This window comes from Eleginops maclovinus, chromosome 20 (genome assembly GCF_036324505.1).
Source record: "Eleginops maclovinus isolate JMC-PN-2008 ecotype Puerto Natales chromosome 20, JC_Emac_rtc_rv5, whole genome shotgun sequence".
Taxonomy (NCBI): domain Eukaryota; kingdom Metazoa; phylum Chordata; class Actinopteri; order Perciformes; family Eleginopidae; genus Eleginops; species Eleginops maclovinus.
The window spans coordinates 27,184,849-27,209,793 of NC_086368.1; the positions used below are offsets into that span (position 1 = coordinate 27,184,849).

A 24,945-nucleotide genomic window follows, 5' to 3' on the forward strand; every position below is an offset into this window, starting at 1 on the left:
ATACAGCACCTTTCAACACAACGCAATTCAAAAGTACTTGAGGTTGAAAGTTTCTACAAACACAGTTGTAAACATTTTTTGGCAGTTAATATTCTCCTAAGGCTCAGAGTATAACATTTGAAAGGGATTACTCAAATTACAGGTTAATATAACGTTCATTTTGTATGCATGCGTAAATGGTTTTTTTAATCTCATTTAATGACCCCAATATCTCTAGCGAATGTAACAACAAAGGGAAATGTAGTTAATGAAAGTCATTTTACAAGCTGTTTCGACCAGACAACAATGGGGTCAACATTCCTTTGTGTAACTGTTGCTTTAGTCACATCTCTTTCATTCTCTCATCCCACTCACATGATTCCTTTAGCGTGCTTGACATTGTGAAGTGAGATGCTTCCATACAGCATGTCTCAATGTTATAACTATTCAGAAAAGGCGTTTAGCATGTTGATAGCATCTCCACGTGTTGTAGAGCGATAACGCTGCAGGTAAGGATCCCCCGGTAAAATTGCCTCTTTCCCGCGGCTCTCTTTTTCTCCTATCCCCTCCCTGCCCGGCACTGGTGGCCTGTTGTGTATCCAATTAATATGTGCATTTTAGCTATTGTGCTGTCAATACTGATGCTGACCCTACAGCACATCTGTTCTGCTTCACATAAGATAATTGTTATCCTTTGAGGCGTGAAAATAGACTTTTGGAATAGATTCTGAAGCCCTCATTCCAAATGAAATAAATAAGAAAAAAGGTTTAAATGGCTTGAAGAAATACATCATACTACAGACATGAAGTCTTTTTATCACTTAATTAAAAAGTAAAGGGGAAAGAGACAGCTTTAAAACAGACTCCCAGCGTTTTCAAGTAGATGTATTGTTTTGAGGTGAACTGCATCTCTTTCCGTTTCCTCACAGCAGCAGCAGAACAGCATATTTTATTATGGAAAATCGAGGCAATTTTGTAGAGTTGCCCCCTAGCAAAATGCTCTCTGGTTGGGAGTCATGGTTAGTGGTGTGTATTTCTATACTGCTTTATCCAGTCCTAACCAGTCCTTGTATCTTGCCCAAGGACACATTGACTGCATGGTTTGGGATCGAACCCACAACCTTTCGATTTAAAGACAGCTCACAGCCACACACTCTGTCGGGGGCTTTTATTGTGAAAGGGAGTATGGGGGAATTGTCTGAATTCCATTGTTAGTGCCGGATATTCTACAGCCATTACATTGTAGAATCAACATTTACTTATGCCAAGGAAAACTCAAGACAGGCTGTTTCAGTTTTGTCCCTCTCCTCAGACAGACTATCCAGGAGGATGGGACTCTGCGTATCACCAACATCTCCAAATCTGACGGAGGCAGGTACACATGCTTGGCCAGAAACCACTTTGGAACATCCAGCAGCACAGGAACGCTTGTGGTGAAAGGTATTTCTTTTATATTTTAGTTCTCCAGTTCATAGGTTTTCACGACTGTGCCTTTTTAAAGCCTAGGGTTGAAACTTTTGTTAAGGAAAATAAAAAATCTAACTCAAGCATGAAATTGATAATGAAATATATAACCGTTTTATGTTCCTGCAGGTTTGACAGACGTATAAGTCATCCGTGGGTTTTTTCAGCTGTGAGTTATTGTTCATGTAGCTGAGTGAGGCAAACCACCGCCGTCTGTAGCTGGGAGTGAGGAATATTTTGTCACTAACATTTAATTTAAAAAAAGAGCTGCTGTCGCATTTTCAGATTTGGGTTTTTAAATAATGATGATTATAGAGCGGGATTCCTTGACATTGTGATTGCAGTGTGTTAAATTATTCATCACTGAGTTATGGGGGGGATTGGCTCGCTAACTGAAGCTATTTAAGGTCACTTAATTACACTGATAGAGCCGAATCTGTCCGACTAATCTCGGCAAATTAAGCTTTATTACCTTCTTCATTTTAATGGGCTGTATAGAGATCCAGTGCTACATACATTCACAAATATTTCTCCTGTTTTCTTCCAGATCCTACAAAGATTACAGTCCCGCCCTTGAGTTTGGATGCCAGCGTTGGACAGAGCCTTGTGCTGCCATGCGAGGTGTCCAGTGACTCGTCCCTGAGTCCCGTCTTCAAGTGGTTCTTCAACGGGAAAGCAATAGATTTCAACAGGCAGGAGCACTTTGAGATGATAGGAGGGGTATGTATTATTTGAGTGCTATTTTGGATCTTTGGAGAAAATTAAATCAGCACCAACGATTTGACCTACATCGGGGTTTTTTTTAAAGCTTGAGCTGATAATGAAGCTTTTGAGAACTATGCTTTTGTGCCAATTTATGTCTTAGTAGTAGTAGTATAGTAAATGTTATTCATTTCAAAACTCAAAAATCTGTGTGCTTCTCAATCAGCTATTTCCTCAACAAAACCAGGCACTGTAATAAGGTCAACCAGCTATTCAATTAAACAAAACTGATAGTTATTGACTTGACAGAGAAAGCTCGTAAAGAAATAGTTTGGGACATTTACTTGAATGAATTCCTCTCTCATGCCTGTGCTATGGGGCTTGGGCCAAGCGCTAGTTAGCCTAGCCTAGCATAAAGACTGAAACCAGTACCTGTAAACCTCACTTGTTGACACCACAGGCTTTAACACGTTTAGTTTACTGTAAAACAAAAAGCAGTTAGTGGCTTTAGTTCAGACGACACACTCACATTCATTATTGCATCTTAAAACAGCTAGCTTGACTCTGTCCTTTAGAGACAAAAGTGTCACAGCTGTGGCTCAATAGTCCGGTACAGGCGTCCACAGGCCATCTGTAGGAAATGTTCTGTTATTCGAAGCCCCGGAGTCGATTAAAAGAAACGAAGTGAAGCCCCTCTTATAAGTTTTAAACAGAGTATTTAATAATAGGATGCAGCAGTAGGTTTTACAAAAGTGTCACAGCTGTGCTCTCATTGGTTGGTAGCGGGGGGCTGGATCCTGTTGGCCGCTTGTCACATGGGGTTCTCCGGACTCTTCTATTGGCTGACGTCGTCGGGGGCAGGTCCTCTTATGACGTCACCGTCGCCATCTTGTTAGTGATGTCCTGAAGCTCTCACCTACTAACTTAATCTCACTTACTGTATTTAACCTATTATATCTGAATCTGAATTTGGTAATTCGGTAGCTTTAGAAATTGTATGGACCCAGGCTAGCTTTTTTACCCATTTTCGTAAGACTTTTTCTTTAATAAGTATGCTATGCCCAGCTAAATTGCTGTTGGTTGTAGCTGCACCTTTATTGGATGGATAGAAACTATTTCTTGATTAAGTGAGCTATCGAGGAGCTGTAGGAACACTCTCAAATTGCCTCCATTCTTTATGCTAAGCTAGGCTGCCTGCTAGCACTAGCTCCAGAACATTATCAATCTTCTCATGTTTTTTTTGGCAAGAAAAAGTAATATGTGTATTTCTCACAATGTCAAACTCTACCTGTAAGTATAGGTCAGACTGGATGAATGACAACATAAAAGCAACGAGGGAATTTGTTGTTTAAGGTTGGATTTTACCTTTAAGCCCATGTGTCAGAAACTGGGTGCATTTAATTCACAGATGTCAGCAGATGTTACTGTATGTTGTGTCTGAGGGGAAAACCAAACAGGCAAACAGGGATGACATTTCTCCTTCCCCGAGGTGATCTCACTCTAAGAGCAAATCAATCAATTTGTCCCCGAACAAAGGAGCCTAAATGTTTGTAATAACAAGATTTATGCTTCCTGTGATTCTGCACACCAGGCCCTCTGAAGTAACAGTACAGCACTGACATTTCCACCATGAACATAATCACAACAGCTGTTTAACCTGCCTTTGCTTTGAACACAAAGGGAATGATTTCTGAATCACTGCATTTCGCTGGAAAAAATAAAGACATATGTGTGTGGGTGCACACACGCACCGCTAAAAAGAAGTGTGGCCATTCATCTGAGCTGTAAGGGTAAAAACAACAAACACTGATCCTAAGAAACAACATATTTGTGCTGCCTTCATTACAGTAAGAAGCTGAATTAATTGTGCTAGACTGTCACGTAATCTTTTTTCTTCTAGTTATGAGTTGAATTCCTCCAAGATTCCTTTCTGGAGGATTTACTGCGTATGACTTAGCATGGATGTTAAAGATTTCCCTGACTGCTTTTGCTGTGTTTCTTCCTCTGCCAGACTCTCATACGAACGTTTCTTTGCCTTTAGGGATTTGCAGGTGACCTGATGGTGAGGAACATTCAGCTAAAGCATTCTGGGAAATACGTGTGTATGGTACACACTGAAGTTGACACTGTCTCAGCAGCTGCAGACTTAATTGTCAGAGGTATGCCTTCTTCCTCCTTTCTCACAGTGCCTGTCATTTTGTAGGACTCTGGAGGTTTTATATTCCGTGGTTTTTGGGTTTTTTTTAACAGACATATCGCACTGCTGCCAGGTTAGAGCTGTATCATCAAGATGTCAGTTTTCACAGATTCGGGGAAAAACTGCTTAAACAGAATTTCCAGTTGACAACACAAACATTTTAAAATAAATGATTCTGATAAAACACACTGGTTCTAACTTAAGAAAATATAAATATATCTTCTGCATCATTTTGGATATGCAGCTTCCTTTCTATGTTGACAGTCCCCAATAGGTATAATGCTCAAAAATATTCTAAGGTACCTTTTTCTAGTTAAATTGTCTTCCTGCAATCCTATGTAGTTGGCAGCCTGTTTTTTTGGGAATAAAGAAGCGTGAAAAGTACTCAAAATAGTACGATAACTTTTCACTTTTGGCTGAAGTAGAAGAGTTGGTGGATTGATTCATCTCAAATGTGAAAGAAACTTCAACTGAAACGTTCCCTCGTCTTCGGAGATGAGACTTCAGATGATATCTGTATGGAACGATAAGCAGACCTTCTTCAAATCCATATGAAAAAAAAAAGGAAATACAATATTTTATTCAATTCTTATCTGCAGGGTTTGGTTTGAATAACAGCAATGGATGGAAATGCACTTTAAATCACATTTCCTTTGCATATTTCCAGGAAATTCATTGAAGTTTGCAATTTTATTTTCATCTAGCGTGGTGATGATAGTATGATTTCACACTTTACTTATCAGATGGTTTTATGTCATGATTATCGTTTCAGCAGGACTAGAGTTTTCTATGTTTTGTCATCACAAAGAGAAACATAACAGCCAGTTTGCTGATAGGGCTACTCAGCAGGAAATGTGTCCAACCATTAAGGATATATTGTTTAAAGAGGACATGTTCAGGTTCAATTTTCTATGTAGTGTCTCTCCTGGGACATGTCTCCATGCTTTAATGTTCAAAAAGCTCTTTATGTTTCTCATACTGCCTGTGCTGCAGCACCTCTTTTCACCCTCTGTCTGAAACCAGAGCCCGGTCTGCTCTGATTGGTTAGCTGGCCGGTTCTGTTGTGATTGGTCAACCGCTTAAAGATATCCCGCCCCTTAGCCTATCCCTTTTAATGAGTTGGAGCGCTAGCCAGTGTGATACAAAGTGATGTCACTATGTTACACAAGCAAACACAGGAGTCTAGTCAGATGTGTTTCAGGGAGGGTGTCGGAGAGAAAGTCCCTCTGGAGGGAACATTAGGATTTAAACCTTTCGCAGACCATTTACATGCACACAAGCACAATTTCTAAAACTCCCCAAAGGAAAGGGAAAAGCAGCAAAAAGTATAATAGAGTCTCTTTAATTGTTGCTTACACTTAAATGGTAATTTACATGTCACTGCAATTTTATTTTTTACGAATACAAATCAGCCGTTGCTGCCATTAAGGGGAAATTGCAGCATGTCATCCCCCTTTAAACATTGTCATTGCCTGAATACATCTTAAAAATACAAAGTCATGAAAGAGGGAGGTCAGGAGGGCCAAGACATCCTCCATATAAACAAGGACAACTGCTGTTTCCATTCATGAGGCACAGTGCACTGCAGCGTGCTCCAAAAAGGTCATGGAATATAAATCGGAGGGGAGTGGTGATGTATGCTTATGCTTTCACTCATCCAGTCAGACTTTTAACCTGATCCCTTTTACTGTAAACAACAAATCACAGCTGGTCATCCATGATTGATTCAAATTGATAACCAAATGGAGAGGAAAATAATACTGTTGTCTGGAAGGTTCAGGAGTTGGCAGCCGAAGTCAGGCTGTGCGGCTTTTACATACGGATTGTATGTTACCGTGTGCATAATCTGCAACCAAGGCATTGTCGATACCCAGTGATCTTCTTCCAGCAGCAGGTACAGTAGTCCCGCTGGGGGCTCAGTGCTACTTCTGCAGATTTGTGGGCTTAGCAGGAAATCTCATGTCAGTTAGCAAAGTCCCTTCTGTTTTTCTGATCTCATGTTGCTGCTTTCCCTAATTCCAACAAGATCCCAATTGAAAATCCCTCCTAAATCCCTGGTCATTAATTACCTCTTGTGTTATTGTTGAATAATATTGAAGGTTTAATTCTCTCCTCTTGGTCGGTTAGTTTGGTCAACCATGGCACTTTTGAGCTTGATTTTGAATCCAGTTTAACTGAAAGATGTTCTTTAAAAATGATTAGACTCATGCTGAGACCCTGCTGTCCTGTGCCTATATGTTCTAATCACTTTTTATTTATCGCTGTGTTCAGGACATACAGCCGCGGAAAAAAATAAGAGACCACTCCAATGTTTTCTTAAATCATTATGTAAATGTATGGCAGCCATTCCAATGTCTGTTGAATTCCAACACAGAGAAAAAATGCCAGTAGTTTACAGAATACAATACAACAATTTAAAAATCATTAAACTGAAAAAAGACAAACCTATACAAAATAAACAGAGATCATCAGAGAAACTGGAGATGCTGAAGTGGTCTTTTATTTTTTTCCGCAGCTATGTGTGTGCTATAAGCTTATTGAACAACAAGGTTGCCATTGTCCAAGATGCAAGGTCAAAGGTCAAACAGTGTAACTCGTTCGAATATGAATAAATCTAGGGCTGTCACTCGTTAAAAAAGTTCTGTAGTGCTAAACTCTGTCGGGGAGTGAGCATATCTGTTTTTTCTAAGTTGTGGAGGATGACCAACTTTGAATGTGAAGCTGATAAATCCTTCTGCGTTTTAACTGAAGCCAAAGAGGCTCTATAACAAGTCAACGTGATTGCGAACCTTGGCTAAAGACTTGTCGCACTTTGGCCAATGCTACAGTATATCTCTGTATTACCAAATATTGTGATAATCTGTTGCTGAGTCCAACACAAACTTAATTTTCCTATGGTTTGTGCATCTGAATACTTATATCACATGTTATCTAGCTGACACTTTTATCCAAAGCAACCTTCATTCACTTTAGTATCGTGAACATGCCTACGGGAGACATTTTTGGGTTTAAGTATTTTGTTAAAGGATACTTCGGCATGTTGAATGCACGGTGTAGGACCAAACCAGAGACCCTCCTATTTGTAGAACGTATACCCTCATCAATGAAAGCTTTGTCAGATATACATCCTCTTGCAGGATGACTCCTAGCTCACACTGTTAGCTTGTTTGTTTGACTCCTAGCTAACTCCGCTCGTCTATTCTCATTAGCCAGTGACCATGACCATGATGAGACAGGGAAGACATGACTTTTATCTAATTTTATAAATAATTGTGGACCAAACTCCCCTACATCTCTTCCGTTCAGACCTGCGTACTCACGTAGGCTATGTATAATATTAACCTATGCACAACGGGGCAACATAATCAGTCAAAATCGCTGCTTATGTTCACCTCTCCCATTGCAGTCAATAGATTCCCTTAAGATGTTGGTTTAACTCACTAGACCCAGACAGGGGAAATAAACTCTCAGTGTACCATCATCTTTCTCAACCCTCTCATATAAGAAAACTTGCACAGTAGATGTTCTAACTTCAGTGAACTGCACTATTCAGCGTATTGATTTGAGTGATACTCCCAATGGAACCCATTATATCTTCACCAACCCTGAATGGAGGTTGTTATCTGAGTTATGAATCACCCTTGAGTCTGCCGTGCCAACCTGAAGTGATTTCATTTGATTTGGCTGCTGATGTGCAATGCAACTGACGCAGGTGTCTGTCCTTGTTTTCTGGATGTCGCAGGACCCCCTGGTGCCCCGGAGAGCCTGGTGCTGAATGACATCACTGACACCACTGTGCAACTGTCCTGGGGCTCCGGACCTGACAACCACAGTCCTGTTACCAGGTATATGGTGCAGGCCAGGACCCCCTTCTCCATAGGCTGGCAGACTGTGAGAACAGGTAACAGCTGCTTATTTTTAGTCCCTGTAAGTTGACACCGTAATACAAATACTGACTGCGTAGTCAATTGACAAAAAAGAAATGATCACAGTGTTAAAGTGGCTGACTTTAGGCTCTTTATTTCATCATTTTGCATTTAGAGTTAGGGTTATGGAGATACTGATATTGGATGTTTGACGCCTATCGAGATATTTAAGAGTTCAAAAAATATACGATAATATTAATTTAACACCTGTAATTAACCATTAACGCAAACGCATAACTTCTATTGTTAAGTCTTCCCTGCGTTGTAAATGCCAATGTCTTAAAACCCTACAACCAATCGACGTAACACACACTTTCTGTTAAAAATCTCAAATTTCTGATATTTATTTTCTCAGAAAGTTGCTTTAATACTAAAGAGGCCAACATAGAAGCAGTCGTGGTTACAAATAAACTGATCTTCATGTGTAGTGATCTCTTATTCTCAAACTTAAAGATTTTTAAAAAAGGTTGACGCTGATTTGAGCACATTTGAAGATCAACTAGAAATCGATGTTATGAAGAAACTGCAATTCATCAAACATGATTTCTCCATGCATCTGAAAGCAAAGAAATCAGCTGACAGTAAGTTAACAGACGGGATTGCTTTAAAGACACAGTGAGGTCACTCCACCATAGAACCGTATAATAAATCCTACCTTTGTGAAACTAATGATATTCATTCTTTAATGAGTATGTCAAAGAGGCTTTTCAACTTACTAAGTACTGCTGCTGTGTGGTTATGAAACGTTCTTTAATAACACAAGGGGTTACAAAAAAATGAAGTAAGCATTAAATCAAAGTCTTTATTCTCTGTTCATAATGGAATCAGAAGTGTTATTGCCTTTAATTGAATGCTATTTTTGTTTTAAAAAGCTTTTATTCTGTTGCTTTTGCTCATATGCAAATCAGTTTCACCCTGAAATTGAGTCACTGAAACATGAGGAGTTAAACCAAACAAACGGAAGATGTTTTTGGACAGTAATGTCATTCATGCATGCATATACATTCTGTTTATTTTGTGAAATAAGGAAACAAATTGTGCTTTGGTAAAACCAAAAACAAAACCATCTAAATTCTAAATTCTTTAATCCTAGTTCCTGATTCTGTGCCTGGACAGATGATGCGTGCAACCGTGAGAGATTTGAACCCCTGGGTGGATTATGAATTCAGGGTGGTTGCAATCAACAGTGTTGGTGTTGGAGAACCCAGCACGCCGTCAAAACAGACTCGAACCAAAGCAGCAGGTACCCTCTCAATGTGTTGTCCCTGTTTATAAAAATCAGTCTTACTTGGGAAAAAGTGATTTAACCGTTGCCGTTAGTGCTCCCTGTGATGGAATGCATTTCCGATATGTGTTGTTTGTTTCCATGAAATTGAGGTCCGCTTTCACACTTTTAAGTTTCAGCATTACCTTTTTGTTTGTCAGCCCATATGCTTCACTAATCGACAGAAATGTGTGACCTATTCGCACATGACGCATCCACATGAAAGCTTCTATTTCCGAGCTGGTTAGCGGAGCAGTTCTATCCCGCTGGTTGAATCACAAGGGAACAAGTGTCCTGCCGTGCCTCACACATGGTGCTGACATACGGTGCTCGGCTAATAGCGTCGCCGTTCATGGGCGTAAATGCAACTGTCAATAAAAACCCAATACATCTGCCGTGGGATAAAGGTGGTGTTTGTGAACAAGAAGTGTTATTCAAAGCACTGCGGCACCTGCCTGAGACTTGACAACCCAAACGAGGGGATGATTATGATTTTTGTCTGTTTAGTTCCCAAGGTTGCACCAGTTAATGTGAGTGGTGGCGGAGGAGCTCGAGGAGAACTTGTCATCATGTGGGAGGTAAGAGGATTATTAACAGTTCTGAGTGGGCATTCATTGTGACAGAGCATTCTTTAAACCTTTTGAGGAGAAAAGCCTTTTGGCAGAGTCACTGTGTTTCTGCAGTGGCCAGGCTTCAGTTGGAATGGCTTTTAATTAAAGGCAGAGCTTTTCTGATTTGCTGCCTGCCTGCTGACTCCCCCCTGTTGTGTAAATCAGAATAAGGATTTGGAGCTAGTGCAAATTTGATACGAGTAAATCCAGAACGAGGTGACAACTTTACCATTTTTGGGATGTGTTTCAAAGAGGAGAAAGTTGCTGGGTAGGTGCATTTTCTCCATAGTTTGTTAGAAACGAAACCCTGTTCTTTGACTTTCTTTTACAACTTCCCTAATTCAATTTCTGCTCACAGTTGTGTGGGTCAAAGGCGTAACTTTTCTGTCTTCTCTCAGCCGGTTCCAGAGGAACAGCAGAGCGGAGAGGACTTTGGTTATGTTGTGGCTTTCCGCCCACTTGGCAGCAGCACCTGGATCCAGACAGTGCTGGTGTCGGCTGATGCATCGAGATATATATACAGAAACGAAAGCATCGCTCCCCTGTCCAAGTTTGAAGTGAAAGTGGGAGTCTACAACAGCATGGGAGAGGGGCCGTTCAGCCGCATCCTCACCGTTTTTTCCGCAGAAGAAGGTGAGCGAATTATCCTGCACATGCTGCAAACAGAAGTTGATCACAGTGACTGCACTCTTAATTGCATGCATGCATAATTCATTTTTTAGAGCCCTCTGAGGCGCCATCAAGAGTATGGGCCCGTGCTGTGTCAGCGTCTGAGATCGAGGTGTACTGGGAGCCGATTTCCCCCAGGTCCAGCGGTGAGAAGATCATTGCATATGAGGTATGTAAAATAAAAGTTGAGAATAACAGTGCCATAAGGAATACTCCAACAAGAGTCATCCCAGAATGACTGACAGTACAATAAGCAGGCGTTCATTAGAATAGAACCGCCGGTGGCGACAACACGGACATGTTCTGACATTGAAATACTGCATGTGGTGAAGCGGCAGCGAGCTAATCTAGGGGATGAAGAAGTCTGTTGGCAGCCGTTACAGTCTCCAAAAGACCTCGATACCAGGGGCTGCCTGAGAGCTTCTATTCAGAAAAATAAATAAACAAAAGAAAGTGTGAACATCATACATCACTATCCTGTACAACAAACACTCCCCTGGGGGATTTGGCTGTGGAAAACCTAGATAAAAATAACACTCTCTTCTAAACCCTAGATACTTTCCAAGGTAGGGTATGCCCAGGTGGCTCGAACCACGCGGAGAAGCTTTGAGGTCATTGCAAGTGTTTGGTACATATTGTTATATAAACGGGTTTGAAGCACCACAATGCCACTTTTTCGGAGCTGGACAGAGCCGTTACGCTGAGGGGAGACCAATGGCTGCATAAATGTTGAGGGTGAAAAATGAAAACACTACTTAACACAATTCTTGCAACTGGGTCGACTAGATTCATCTGACTTCATTAAAGGGTTGTCTTGTGGGTAGATATTAGTTCAAATGTTCAGCATGACAGACTTCTCTAAAAAGGTCCATTGGGGTTTTTTTGATTAAATGTTAATGCATCTAAATAAAGCTTAAAGTGCCTCACAAATAATGCAGTCCCACCTGCTGGTTTCCCCTCAGCAGCTACAGTAAGTGAGGTTTCACTTGGGTTTCCAATTAAAGTCATATAGCTTCCTTAAATCATACCGAAGTTATCAAATGATATATTCTGAATGAACATATGTTCAACTTTAAGAAAGTGACTCATTTCAAGTTTAGTTATGGTATTTCATTTCAGGGACTATCCAACATTGAATGGTTATACAAATAGTTTGGACATTGAATCACAAACCAAAACTTGATTTGACTAAAGAACAAAGTTCACTTTTCATTGAGACCCTAAAGTCTCCTCCAACATTACGTCCCCATAGCATTCTTCACAACACCTGGGGAACACGTATTCACTTCCTGATTACAGGTACAGTTCTGAACACATGGTTGACGAGGTGAATTGGTTCTTAAAAAGTATAGTTGGTACATTATTAAAGTTACAGGTGTATATTTGAACAGTGATAAATTGACTTGGTTTCACTCGGGACATGAACTGTAGTCTGCCTGTTAAAGGTCGGGAAAGAAGGAAGACATTTGTTTATCCCGAACACTTCTCTGGACAGAGATGTCTCATTTTGGGCTTCATTTATTTTAGTATTGGAGTGAGAATTTGGCCGACACAGTTTCAAATACACTGACAGGGCAAATAGGTGGTGATACAAAGAAGAACATCTCAAGATGTGGAGTGTATAATAAGCATTTGGCCAATTGTTTTTTATATTGCTCCATGCAGTTTGCTAGTTGCCTAGATGTAGAAGGAATGGTTTAACAGTGGCACTGACATTTATACGAACAATAACTGATGGCCACCTTGGAAACAGGCTGTAAGGAAACAAGTGACTTGTCATCACGTTGTAGGCCACATTCTGTTATTCTCACATCCAGCAGATACATACAACCATAAGCATGACCCCCTCCCTGTGCTGGGATATTGGAAAGACTATACAGAGTGCAGTTGCTTTAATGGTATGATACTGGTAGAAAAAAAAGGGGTCAGTGGTGTTGTTCATGTAGGATATTCTATAAAAAAGTAAAGTGAAGGAACTCCTTTTGACAAGGTGTCGCTGACCCAAATGTGCTTGGTGTACCGACCTGATTGGTTCAAGTTGTCTCATTAGTAAAAACTTGATAAAAAAAGTGCTTTATTGGGTAGCACATGAAAAGCATACCTGCTGTTCCTGAGTTCCAAAATAAATAGTTGGAATAAAAACTTTTCTATCTACGCTACCCTGAAAGACATCTTGAAATAACTTCCTCCTGTAGTTCTGCCTGAATGTCCCAGACGAGGATGTCCAGAACCTCCAGAGAGAACATTGTGAGACGGTGAAACTGGAGAGCATAGCTCATTCATAATGTCCTGTCCATATAGTCTGCCAGAACAGAGTACTTCGCCCAAAATATCTATTTCATCAGAGACCTGTAGTTTTGGAAATAAAGAGGGGTTTTTTTTTTAGAACCAGGTACAAATGATTTATTTATTGAGAATGATATTGCACTGCTGATTCCTCTGCTTTACAGTGAAAATAATTGTCTCTATGATGTATGCTAACCCTAACCCTAATCTCTGAGCAACAGCCAATATGTTTTTCTGTGTTTGTGCGTTCTTTCACAAAGTTTGGTCCTTGTTACCATGCATGTTTTAATAAAAAGGGATCCAACAAAGAAAGAATCCGCTAACTAAACAGAATAAAATACTGCAGTCTGAACTGATAAAATCCTCTCCTGTGGAGCGGAGCGCCTGGAGAGTGCTCCAGGCCCAGCAGGGTAGATCATTCCCAAATGGCTCTCCATGCATGGCGGCAAACAAATACTTTACTTACTCATTGCCTTTTGATTTTAGAGAGGTGTCACGACTTGTTAGAAGATGACAAATACACATTCGTGTCAAACCTGACTGTTGCAGTAGATGAGGAGTGGCATGTAAAGCATATCAACCACATCAATTGCGCATGGAGAAAAGAACACACCAGATTTAACTGCACCACTATGACACCCATGCTTTCCTCTGTGGCATTGTCGCCACACACCGCTTTGATTGGATAGATTGAAACGTGTGAGAGATGCATTTCCACTCGCTGAGAGGATGATGACTCAACACCACACCCTCCAATTTACGTTCCACTTCGGCCAACCTTTTGGTTCTTGTTCTGTATATATGAATAGCAGGGGCGCTTGGAATACCCCTTCACTGATTGAATGCTTTGGACCTAAGTACAGCTCTAACAGACTGAGAAAGTTTCAAATACCATTGACAGACATATTACTACTACACTTTCACAGCATCTCTACAGTCTAGTCATTCCCATGATGAAAATTGGCTTCAATTTATTTCTGTTACTTTCTGCTGGTACATAATTAAAAATGTACTTGATTTGCACACTGTTGATAACGCCCCCCTTGGAAAATGAAAATAAACTCGGAGGTTCCAGACTAATTGGATGAAGTTTGGTCAGGCGTTGTCATTTATTTTCATAAAGGACAACACACATTTATCACTACTTCTCTAAATATGCCAGTGTTAGGTAGCTGGCTAATTTCCACCTGCCAGGCTAAAAGGGTCCCTGGGATGTTGCCCACCAGCCTTCTCTGTGATTGAAAATTGGACAGTAATGGTTTTAATGTTACTGCAACAGCCCTGCATGACTCCCTAAATGTCACTTCCTAAAAAGCCCTTAAAACTCAGTTACTGTCGCTACAAATGTCCAGTGTTCCAATTTACCACTCCAACTGGGTGGTACTTGTACACACAAAGGGTCTGTAGAAAGTAGACTTCTGATTTTCAGCCAACAAACAACTTTTGGCTAAAATACAAGTGATGTATTCCATTTGAACTTATCCAACTTACTCTTTAAAGGTGGGTCATGCAAGTCAGTTTGAGTATCCTTCCCTTTGTTAAGTGATGTCACAGAGCAGGGCGAGTCGCTTACACAACTCTAACCCACAAAATGTGGCTATGAGCTGAGTTGCTTATTTTGGGTGTTAAAAGTAGCACCCGGTTTCTAGTGTGATTCATTTTTTCGACAGGTACGCCATTTTCTAACAGCTTGCATTAGCGCACAATCCACTTAATTCATTATACTCTTGCTCTTGTATTTTCCTGATTGGACAAGGGCTCTAGCAACCTTCCGTCTTTAACTGAAAAGCTCCTGTTTCCTACACCAGACTACTTTCTGGAAGAAACTCTCAAGTGATTAGACGGATTTTGATGCATGTTCATTGATAGCTTCAACTGCTATAGATATTGGGGTTTGATTGAGAGACATCTGGACGTAATCATTTCTTTCTCTGTTCTGTTGTCTACATCTCAGATGTTTTCTACTATTCAGAGTAATAGGAAATGAGGCCATCAAGTGAAAACATTGCCAGTATACATTTGATACTGTACTGTTACCCATTTTCTAACTTATCTTTACTGGATTTCATATAAAAATACAAGCTTGCTATTTTAAAATCATATTTAAATATCTCTACTCCACACACGCACCCACACATTGGTATTGTTGGAGGTACCGTATGATGCACTTTCCTGCCACTGTCTCTATAAGACTTTAAGATTCGGCAAGGCAGCTTAAGTCTCCTTAAATCCCTCTCTTTCATCCGTCTTTCGGTGTGTTTAGATTCGTACCAAAGTTTGTGTCTGAAAACACTAAACTCCTTCTGCTCAGGTATTCTCCCGAGCGATGGTAAAACTGCTATAATTAAACTGCTGGTTTTTAGAAAAAAGTCACCCTAGATGCATCTGTTATCAGCAACTCCAGGCCCTGTCGCTAATCTGCTTTCCTGAGCAAGATCGCTGAAAACCTGTGTGCAGCCAATTGAATAAGCACCTACTCTCAGACCATCTGTTTGACATTTTGCTGTCTGGGTTTCCCGTCTCGTGTTAGGGTCATAAATAATTTCCCTATGAATACAGATTCTGTCAGGCCTCCTTATCCTTTCTTGCTCCCAGTGCATGCTTTTGGTATTGGTATTGTTGGAAACAGTATCATTTGGTCGCAGGTTTGACTTCCTCTGGACTTACAGTAGAGGAGCTGATGTATGGAACCTTTTGGTCCTTGAAACACTGTTTAAGCATAAGACTCAACTGAGACAACCCCAGAAGTCTTTGGTTTGAATAAATTCATCTTGAATAAGCGTCTCTTCTTGTCACATCCCCTATGTTTGCTTTTATATGCAATACATTCATTTTGTAGCGGAAGTTTCCCATTTGCCGTCCGAGCAGTAATGACCGATCACATCTGAGGCGGAAGCACAATCTTGAAATCCATCTTATATCGTCAGACTATGATTTCGCTTTTTATCAGACAAAAAATTGCTTGTAAAATGGCCACTTGTGTAACAATCCATTTGTAGATGTCTCATCGCAACTGTATTCTGATTTCACTGAATAACAATTGACCGGCAAAGTGAAATAAAATATTGGCCTGAACCAGAACCCCAAAACTAGTGCCTGTTGCCCCCAGAGGCTTATCGTTGACAGCCAATAGGTTACAAGATTTGTGACAACCTGTATGAACTCTGAAATAGGAAATTGGCAAAATAAATAAGGTTTGATTCGACACAGATGCAACCGGGTTGGTACAGGTTCATGCTTTATAAATGGAAAATGGAAAAAGGCCAAAGGTAGACAGTACGCTGAAGGTCTGTGGTGGTAACCTTCCTATCTTTTGGTCAAGGTTCTCTTCTGGGAGGAAGGGTCTCAGCAGAGTGAAGCGGAGACAGCGAGGGTTATCGACATCACGGCTCAGCTCTCCGGCTTGAAGGGCAGCACAGCCTATCAGATCTCAGTCAGAGCCCAGAACAGCGCTGGTCTCGGACCCTGCAGCACCGCTCTCAACATCACCACCAAGAAACCACGTGAGTCCAACCACAAAGGATTTATTTATTTCTTGCTTAGCCTTTTAGTAAAATCCCTTTACACGGTAAGAGGTATTTTTTAAATACATTACTCAAATCCCATACTGAATGTATGTCGGAGTCATTGGTTGCTAGACTATATTCTTCCATCTATACTGGGCCAGGGAGTGGATGGTAGAAACAATGGAGGCAATGTCCTCGTATTTCAGTGATTTTGAGGGTTTAGACATGTTAGACATGCCATATACAATGTTCCTGTGTCAATTTAAGCCAAGCATTGTGTTATTTATCTGACATTTCTCCACTAAAGACATAACAGCAGTGAAACGCCAGGAGTCAGAATCACTTTCAACTCCTAAAATTATGACCCAGTAAGACTTTTGCTGCTTCAGGGTGAACTATTCATTTTATCCTAATTAGTTGTGTTTTGCACACAAATAGAGAGCCTGCATTTCCTATTAGTCGTGACCTCTGTTTCCCCCCGGTGTATTCCAGGAGGTTAACGAGTAGTTAGTTTGAAATGCATTCTGCTGCGGCACCACCGCATGATTACAACACTGCTTTATGCATTCATTTGTGAACCTTGTGTCTATTTAATTACACATCTTGCAGCTCCAAGTCAGCCTCCAGGGAACATTGAGTGGAACCTGAGCAACTCTAAGATTTTTCTCAATTGGGAACATGTCAAGGCGATGGAAAATGAGTCTGAGGTGACGGGATACAAGGTGAGTTTTTTCAGAGTAAAAGCAGAAACTCAAGAACTGGAGAAACAAATAGAGCGTCAACAGCTGCCATGCCAATAAATGGTTTTCTCATCGCAGTGGAAAGATAGACCTCAGCACTCCAGTGTGCACTATGGATTGGCCCTGTCTGGCCTTTCAAAATTAAAAGATCTCTTCCAGGTGATAAAATGAAAGGCGTCATGCCACTGACAGTTTAAGCTTGTTCCAACTACCACAACAATGAATCCTATTTGATTCCTTTTGCATACTTGCATGGAGGAAAGACACTATATTTGATTATGCTTTCCACAAACATATAGCATTTATTCTCCAGAGAAATGAAGCCATGCTTATTTAATGATGAGTAGTGCCTGTTGACAGGAATATATTCATACTTTTGCAAAGGAATTGCAGTGAATGAAATTTGAAAGCCCTATGCACAGTGTTGCTTTCCGTGGCGTGTCTTTCTCATCAAGTATGAAATAAAACATGCTACATTTGATGAAGACGAAATGAGTAGAATGTGTAGAAAGGATGCCTCACATCGTGTTCTGAATATATGTTCCTGTACTTTCAATCACCGAGGCCAAACCAGCATCTCACAAGGCCTTTAGAATCCATTACTTCCTGTTTAGAGGGACTGCATGACCTACAATTCTCCTACACACACCTTTGAGAATTTAATTGGTTTTCCCACACAAATATTTTGTCATCAAGTTTTATTTTCCAAGTGAAATGAAAGATGAAATGTTCATTGAAAGGGTTTGACTCCCCTCCAGGTTGTCTATCGTCAGAACTGGCACAGCAGGACTTCTGTACTGGAAACCAATAAGACCAGTGTGGAGCTTCACATCCCCTCCGGAGAGGACTACCTCATTGAGATCAAAGCTCTGACTGAAGGGGGCGATGGCACCAGCAGCGGCCCCATCCGCATACCAAAGATGTCCAGTAAGTTTGAAATACTCAGCAGCATGCAGATGATTGGTGTTGGATTTAAGCAGAGAAGCAGAGGAATGGGCGCACCGTGTGTAACTAATCCCCCGTGTGACCGATGCCGGTTATCAGCTTCACCGTAGCTCGAACAAGACCTTCAGAATACATATGTAGAATATTCCACCATACACAACGACAGGTTTTCCCCTTTGATGTCCCAGAGCACACGCTGAAGAAGATGAAAGGCAAACTGTTGTTCAATATTAAGTCTTAATGTTGATGTCCAACGCTCATAAATATAGAATGTAATGTAATTAAATGCAAACGATCATTTAAAATCACATTTTGCCGAAACAGAATCCGCTTTTATAATAAATTAAGGCTTAATTGGGTGTTGTTACAAATATATGTTTCCATACCGTTTAAAATCACTGCAATATTTCTATTATTTTAAGAGGCGATTACTTTTCATTCTGATTTTGTTGTTTTGAACTCATTTCTATACGTCTTTTTTTCATCTACAGTAAACTAATTATCATGCTCTACCCCATTTAATGCACATTTCCTCCAAAACAGATAGATAATGTCTTCTTTAATCCCATGCTGGAGTAAACATGGCGTCTTTGACAATCAAAGCAAAACCCTTAAGTCAAAATTGCAACAACATTTAAATGACTCTGAATCTCTGAGTGATGCCAACGTTTTGCAGATATTTGATCACAGCAATTTAACAACTCACTCTGTGCTCACAAGTCACACTTGCACAGTGCATCCCTCAAGAAAGAACACATTCACATATTCCGTTCTGTATGATGCATGTTTCTTTTTCCTCTTCTTTTTAGGTCTGAACTCAAGAGGGTGTGTGTGTCCGGTTCCCATGAAGACTTGCGGTGTTGTGATGTTTGCTGTTTTTGTAATCTTTCTCATGTAGCTTATATGTGCCTCTATATTCAGCTCTGGGCACTAGAAGGAATATAGTTTAAAGTTCTCTTCTACACCTCGGATGTATGGAATAAGAAGCTAACTTGACAGTTTTTAAACCTCTGGTTTGTGAATGAAAACTGGAAGATGTGTGTGTTCTGACAGGCTGTCAAATGCCCACAAAAATGTGTCTGGACTGTTACTCACAGGCAAGAGCAGAGTTACAAAACATTTTCATCTGCCTATTTTCAGGACCACTGCAGCCCTCCAGGATGTATGAGTTTGATAAACGTGGAAATGTGGGTTTCTTATCTATTTCAGCTCCCCCCTTTTCACCTATTTTGCCTCGAATTCCAAGTTATTCCTTGGCTTGCTGTGACTTCTGAATGTTACAGACCAACATGTAAAATTGACCTAAGCATATTTCTCAAAACATCAGATACAGGTAGAGGGTCCAAAAGTTCAACGCCCACAAAACAACGGTCCAACGTTTGATTTCATACAACATGAAACAACACCTGATGGATTTATCTTTTATTTTAGTAAATCACTTTCAAATTGTGTGTGCTTATGCTTAACCCTACACAACCAACCACCACAAGTAAGCTAATGGATTGTAATAGCATCGGCTCGTCATTACAAAATGAAACAGAGGTTTTTCTCAAAAGAGTAACTGATTTGGGGTTTTTTTCATCGCACCCTTTAATATGTTTAAGTCACAATGGAGAATTAGAAAGGTAAACAATCAGAGATTTGGATTTGTTATGCTAGTAGCATCCGATTTAGCCTCAAGCTGCTAGCCTCAGTGGTAGTAAAGCAGATTAGGGGAGGGTTACAGAGGTTTGCTTACCTCCATTGATTGTTTGTTTTTATATTTATAGATACAGATCTGTCTTCAGCCCCACCATGCACTGACTCAAGTGACATTGATGTCGAAGAATCTCAACTTTTACTTTCAGCACAGCAGCACTTATTTTCAAAGCATAAGCTCACCAAATAAAACTAGTAATACGCAATAGGAACAATAAAGACGATGGACTGAAACATTCCTATAGCTTTGCTTTCTGTATTCATTAACCTTTCTGTAATTGCTGGTTTATTTTGGGTTATAGCTGTACAGTGCTCTAGAGACTTCTGATTTCAACCCCACTGATTCACTGAATCCATTATAACAGACAATCTTCATCCACACTTCAATATGCCTTCATCATCATCAGAGTTTAAGACAGACAAGAATGTTTTTCTTGTTGATTTTATGCAAGGAAGCTTTTGAACATGCATCGAGAAACTCCTACATTTCCCGCTTAAAAAGGTGATGAAGTCATGACATGTTGAACAATGCTGTTTTGCCTAATCAAGTTGTCAACCACTCAAAGACATACAAGTGCAGGCTTAGCAAACATGAAATGTGTTATAACCTTTATTAGTTTATTTGAAACGTGTACTTTGTGTGATTTGTTGGCAAAAAAGGGCATTTGTGAAACCAAAACCTTTTTTGAGGTGCGCTTATCATAAAACGCTTACATTAGCATTCCACTATAACCCAGTAGAAATTGAAGTGAAAACTGAATTTTACAATGTTACATCCTTACATCTAAGAAGCAACATTCTGTTAAACACAAACAGGCTTTTAATCGTGCTATTTAGCATAAATTAACAGGATAACACTTCATATCGTTGAATAATTTATAGAGTGGCCATTCCGCAATATGAACATAATCTGCATTTTTACTTCATTTCAGCAAAGACTAATTGCCCTGATGCTCAATAGTTTTAATGAGCATACTGTGTAGGAGGCAAGTTCTGAGTTACATTCCTGATGGGTAACTGGAAGGTGTGTTTCCTGTTGTTGTGATGAAATGCAAAGACTTTCATATTTTAGATTTGTTTGCTCTGTGTTTTTCTCATGTTCTACACACACAAAGGGTTTGTCTGTTTCAAAACGCATCATTTTTTGGCACACTTATATTTTTAACATACAGTAGGTTCATCCCCAAAAAAAGGTCCCCTATTATGCAAAATGCACAATGACTCACAAAGTGTCAGAAAATACAACCCTCTCTCTTTTCCTCCTTACCCACATCTCTAAAAACGGGGGTACAAACGAGCTGATCCAGATTTGCTTCGGTTGACAGGGTAGGGTTAGGGTTAGACGTCATATCTGAAATGTGGCCTGGCTTTACATTGAACTCCTGGCAACGTCCCGCCCACGTGACACGTCTCAACCTATCGTCCCCCATATACAGTCGCCGAGCTGAATCCCCTCCGCAGCACCTCTGTGTCTCTGTGCAGGATGTCTGCAGGAGGGACTGAGAGTAACATAGTATGGGTTTCATCACGGCAGCGTTTGGCTGAGTGTCTCCATTAGAAACTTCACTCTTCAGACAGAGAGATCATGATGCTGAAAAGGGGCGTGGCCAGCTTCAGCTCAGCTCACATTTAAAGCGACAGTCTCAGAATCAGCACTTCAGGAACAGGGCTGAAATAGAGGGGGGTGAGGCATGCTGCAATGGGTGACCTGTTTGGTATTTTGAGCCAAACACTTCACAGACAGGTTTTGTATAGATATTGCTCTACAATATATTAAACAACAACCATCATTAATACTATGTGTTTATTTTCTTATGATTTGTATTTTTTTTGTGTGTGAAAAGTATCACGAATATATTTTGTCCTTTTGAGGAAAGATAGGATTTGAATTGACAAACTTCAGAGCGAAGATTCAGATCTGAAGTGTGATAAAATCTATTTGTATTTTAGTCACATATATAGAATAAGTGTGTGTTTTGTAGTTAAGAAGATCCCACATCCCACCTCACATCTTCATGAAATGTCGTTGCTTTGTATGATTTACTTTGATGTCTCAAATGTGTGTGTATGATTCGTTCTCCCATTTCTGATTAATCTGCTTCTTTAACAAAAACTGCGATTTGTTACTTCAGTAATGTAATACCATTGTATTAATATGATAAGATATCTCTGTGAGATGGCAAAAAGACTGAATAAATTCTTCACATTGAAACCCTTTAATCACTGGATGTCTTCTATCTTGTTTGATTCACACACCTTGCTGCGAGCCAGCCGACGGTTTTCTTTGTGGGATTGGTCTCTGGAGATTACTGCTGTGCAGCGGAGTGGGGAATCACAGCAAATGTGGTGAGTAAGTGTACTGAGGGGTCCTCATCCTGCGGGACTGCAACAGGCTGCACGAGGGAAGAAAAAAAGAGGACGAGTTTTCCCTCAGGACAGAAGAAGAATTAGCGAAAGGATGGAATATGTGAGACTGCACAAATGCTGAAGCTTTTCCATGACTCGCAAACAAATTCCATGACAGAGTTTGTAGTAAAATATTTCAGTACTTACAGCTTTAGGTTACTAAAGGGGACATCTGCTCCTTTTCAGGTTCATATTAGTATTTGTTCCTCTCCTGGGACATGTCTCCATGCTTTAATGTTCAGAAAGCTCTTTATGTCTCTCATACTGCCTGTGCTGCAGCACCTCTTTTCACCCTCTGTCTGAAACCAGAGCCCAGTCTGCTCAGATTTGTTAGCTGACCAGCTCAGTTGTGTTGGTCAACGGCTTAGACTTGTCCCGCCCCCTTAGTCTGTCTCTCCCTTACAATGTGTTGATATGCGAGTCAATAGAAGCAAAAGTGTTCCATAGTGATGTCACGATGTTACTGAGTTAAACAAAGGGGTCCAATGGAGGCGTTACAGGCAGGAGGCAGAATGTGTGGGAGAGGAACTCCCTCTGGAGGGAACTCTGGGATTTTAGACTTTGCAGACCATTTACATGCACAAAAACTAATAGTTTAACTAAAAGCCGACTGATAATTAACAATTCTCAAATCATTCAAAGGCAATCAATTCTCTAATATATTTAAAGTTAATGAATACGGTGCCTTCAGATAGGACCTGGAACTGTTCTCACCTACATTGTTTCATTCGGGCTTTGTGTTTAGTTTTACCTAAACACAAAATCCCAGTTTTGAAACCTACCTTGGAAAAACAGCCGGAAATAATACAGAGGAAAATTGGCCGTCAAACTGATCAATCTGAACAATCTGATCAAACTGATCAATCTGAACAATCTGGACAAACTGAACATAGCTCTCTAGTCTGAACGTTGTTTTTTAAATGTTTTTCATTTTCGGGTGTGTTGATTGGAGCAAAGGAGTAATTGACAGTACAGTGTTACTGGATAGACAGGGTAAGATTCGGTTTGTCCTTGGATAAACACTGCAGCTCCCCCTCAAATCAAATTCAAACTCCTGTGTCATTTAATATGTACGTGAGTTGAAAGCCGGTTTAAAAGTGAAACAATTGCAAGCAGACGTAGGTAATGACAACAGGATGTGTATCATTGCAATGTGGAACCAAAACATACTGGATCGACCTGAGGGACAGCCGATGGAGCATTTCTTCATTACACCAAATAGTCTGTACTCGTACAGCATGTCAGACCTTTAAAAGAAAACCCTCATCTTATCAAACTGTTTCTTTCTAGAGACTTTCTTTCTGACTTCCATCCTCATAATGCCACCTGGCATTTCGAGTACAGGGTATTTAATCAAAGGTATGTACAAACGCTCGTGAAGTTGATATCAGTAGCAGAGATCCTTGTTGAGGCGATTAAATATATGATGGATTAGGCAGTTTATCCCTGGCATTAGTCTTGGGAGATAAAATCAGCAGCAATATGACTTTCCAGTGACGCTCACCGGAAGCTTTCTGATATCTGCTCAACATCTCTGTGTCATACAGAAATTGATTTACCCGGGAACATACAACATGGATGGATATATGTGGCTTTCTGCAGGACTACAACTAAACATTTTCACTTACACATTTACAAGGTCAAGGTCCAAGATTAACTGCGATAAAATCCAGGAACGTACATCAATATACTTGGCTTAGAATCGTTCCTACTTTACAAAACTGCTGCACTATCTCCTTTGAGTTTAAGCCGACTGTTCTGCTGCTGCAAAATTTGGCCTTAAATATGTAAAGTAACTAAAAGAACCAGAGCTTGACTCGCAGCTTGAAGCTAATCCCTTATTCATGGAAATCTCCTGAGAATGGCAGCATACGAGGGGCGGCTTCTTTACCTTTGCTGGGCTGTGCATGTTGTGCTGCTTAAAATCCACCTTTTTCTCATTATTAACAACATGTGGGAAAAGCCCAAGGAAACGGCTTGGGTCACCTGATAAGCTTGGCATGATCTGTCATAAACTAAACCCCAAAGCTCTTATTTCAGTCAGCACATGATAATTCCCATTACGCAAACTCCAATACACAGCTAGGAAGAGTCTAATATGGAGTGGATTGGCGTGGGGAGGTATGCAGGAAGTTCTGTTCATACATTGAGTTTGAAAATCTAATATGATGTTCATATTGAAAGTGTGTTGTGGGTGGGGAGGAACTGACAACATTTTATGGCTTTGTGGAGGTGTAGGCTGCGAGATATGTCAGAAAGTGACAGTGTGTGGACCTGAGCTGAGCTCTAAAGTAGGGATAAAGTGGTGTGATGGACAGAAGATTGGCTGGGAATTAAAAAGACCATGAGCCATCTCCAAGCACCATGGGACAGCTGACAGGCAGCCTGCAGAGCTCTCCTCCCAGGTTCACAGGGGAAAGGCCCTAGTGTGGATGATGACCACTGTTGAAGGCTGGGACTGACAAACACTGCACTCATCACTATCATGCTTTTCTACCGACTGTCGTGGTAGGTATTGTGCTCTGGATGCTGATATAACCTAATCATAACTC

General features: G+C 40.5%; 1 protein-coding gene across 1 annotated transcript in view; it reads left to right on the forward strand.

The window, feature by feature from the left end:
* LOC134883582 (contactin-4) overlaps positions 1–22,080 on the forward strand; it is a 110,275-nt gene extending 88,195 nt beyond the window's left edge. Inside the window, exons 13-24 of the mRNA XM_063912012.1 lie at positions 1,292–1,419; positions 1,991–2,163; positions 4,187–4,304; positions 8,085–8,243; positions 9,362–9,511; positions 10,040–10,110; positions 10,542–10,776; positions 10,866–10,981; positions 16,421–16,601; positions 17,214–17,326; positions 18,103–18,271; positions 19,099–22,080. Of these exons, the coding sequence (XP_063768082.1) occupies positions 1,292–1,419; positions 1,991–2,163; positions 4,187–4,304; positions 8,085–8,243; positions 9,362–9,511; positions 10,040–10,110; positions 10,542–10,776; positions 10,866–10,981; positions 16,421–16,601; positions 17,214–17,326; positions 18,103–18,271; positions 19,099–19,187 (1,702 nt within the window). The 3' untranslated portion in view covers positions 19,188–22,080. The remainder of the gene's footprint in view (positions 1–1,291; positions 1,420–1,990; positions 2,164–4,186; positions 4,305–8,084; positions 8,244–9,361; positions 9,512–10,039; positions 10,111–10,541; positions 10,777–10,865; positions 10,982–16,420; positions 16,602–17,213; positions 17,327–18,102; positions 18,272–19,098) is intronic.
* Positions 22,081–24,945: the final 2,865 nt, after the last annotated feature.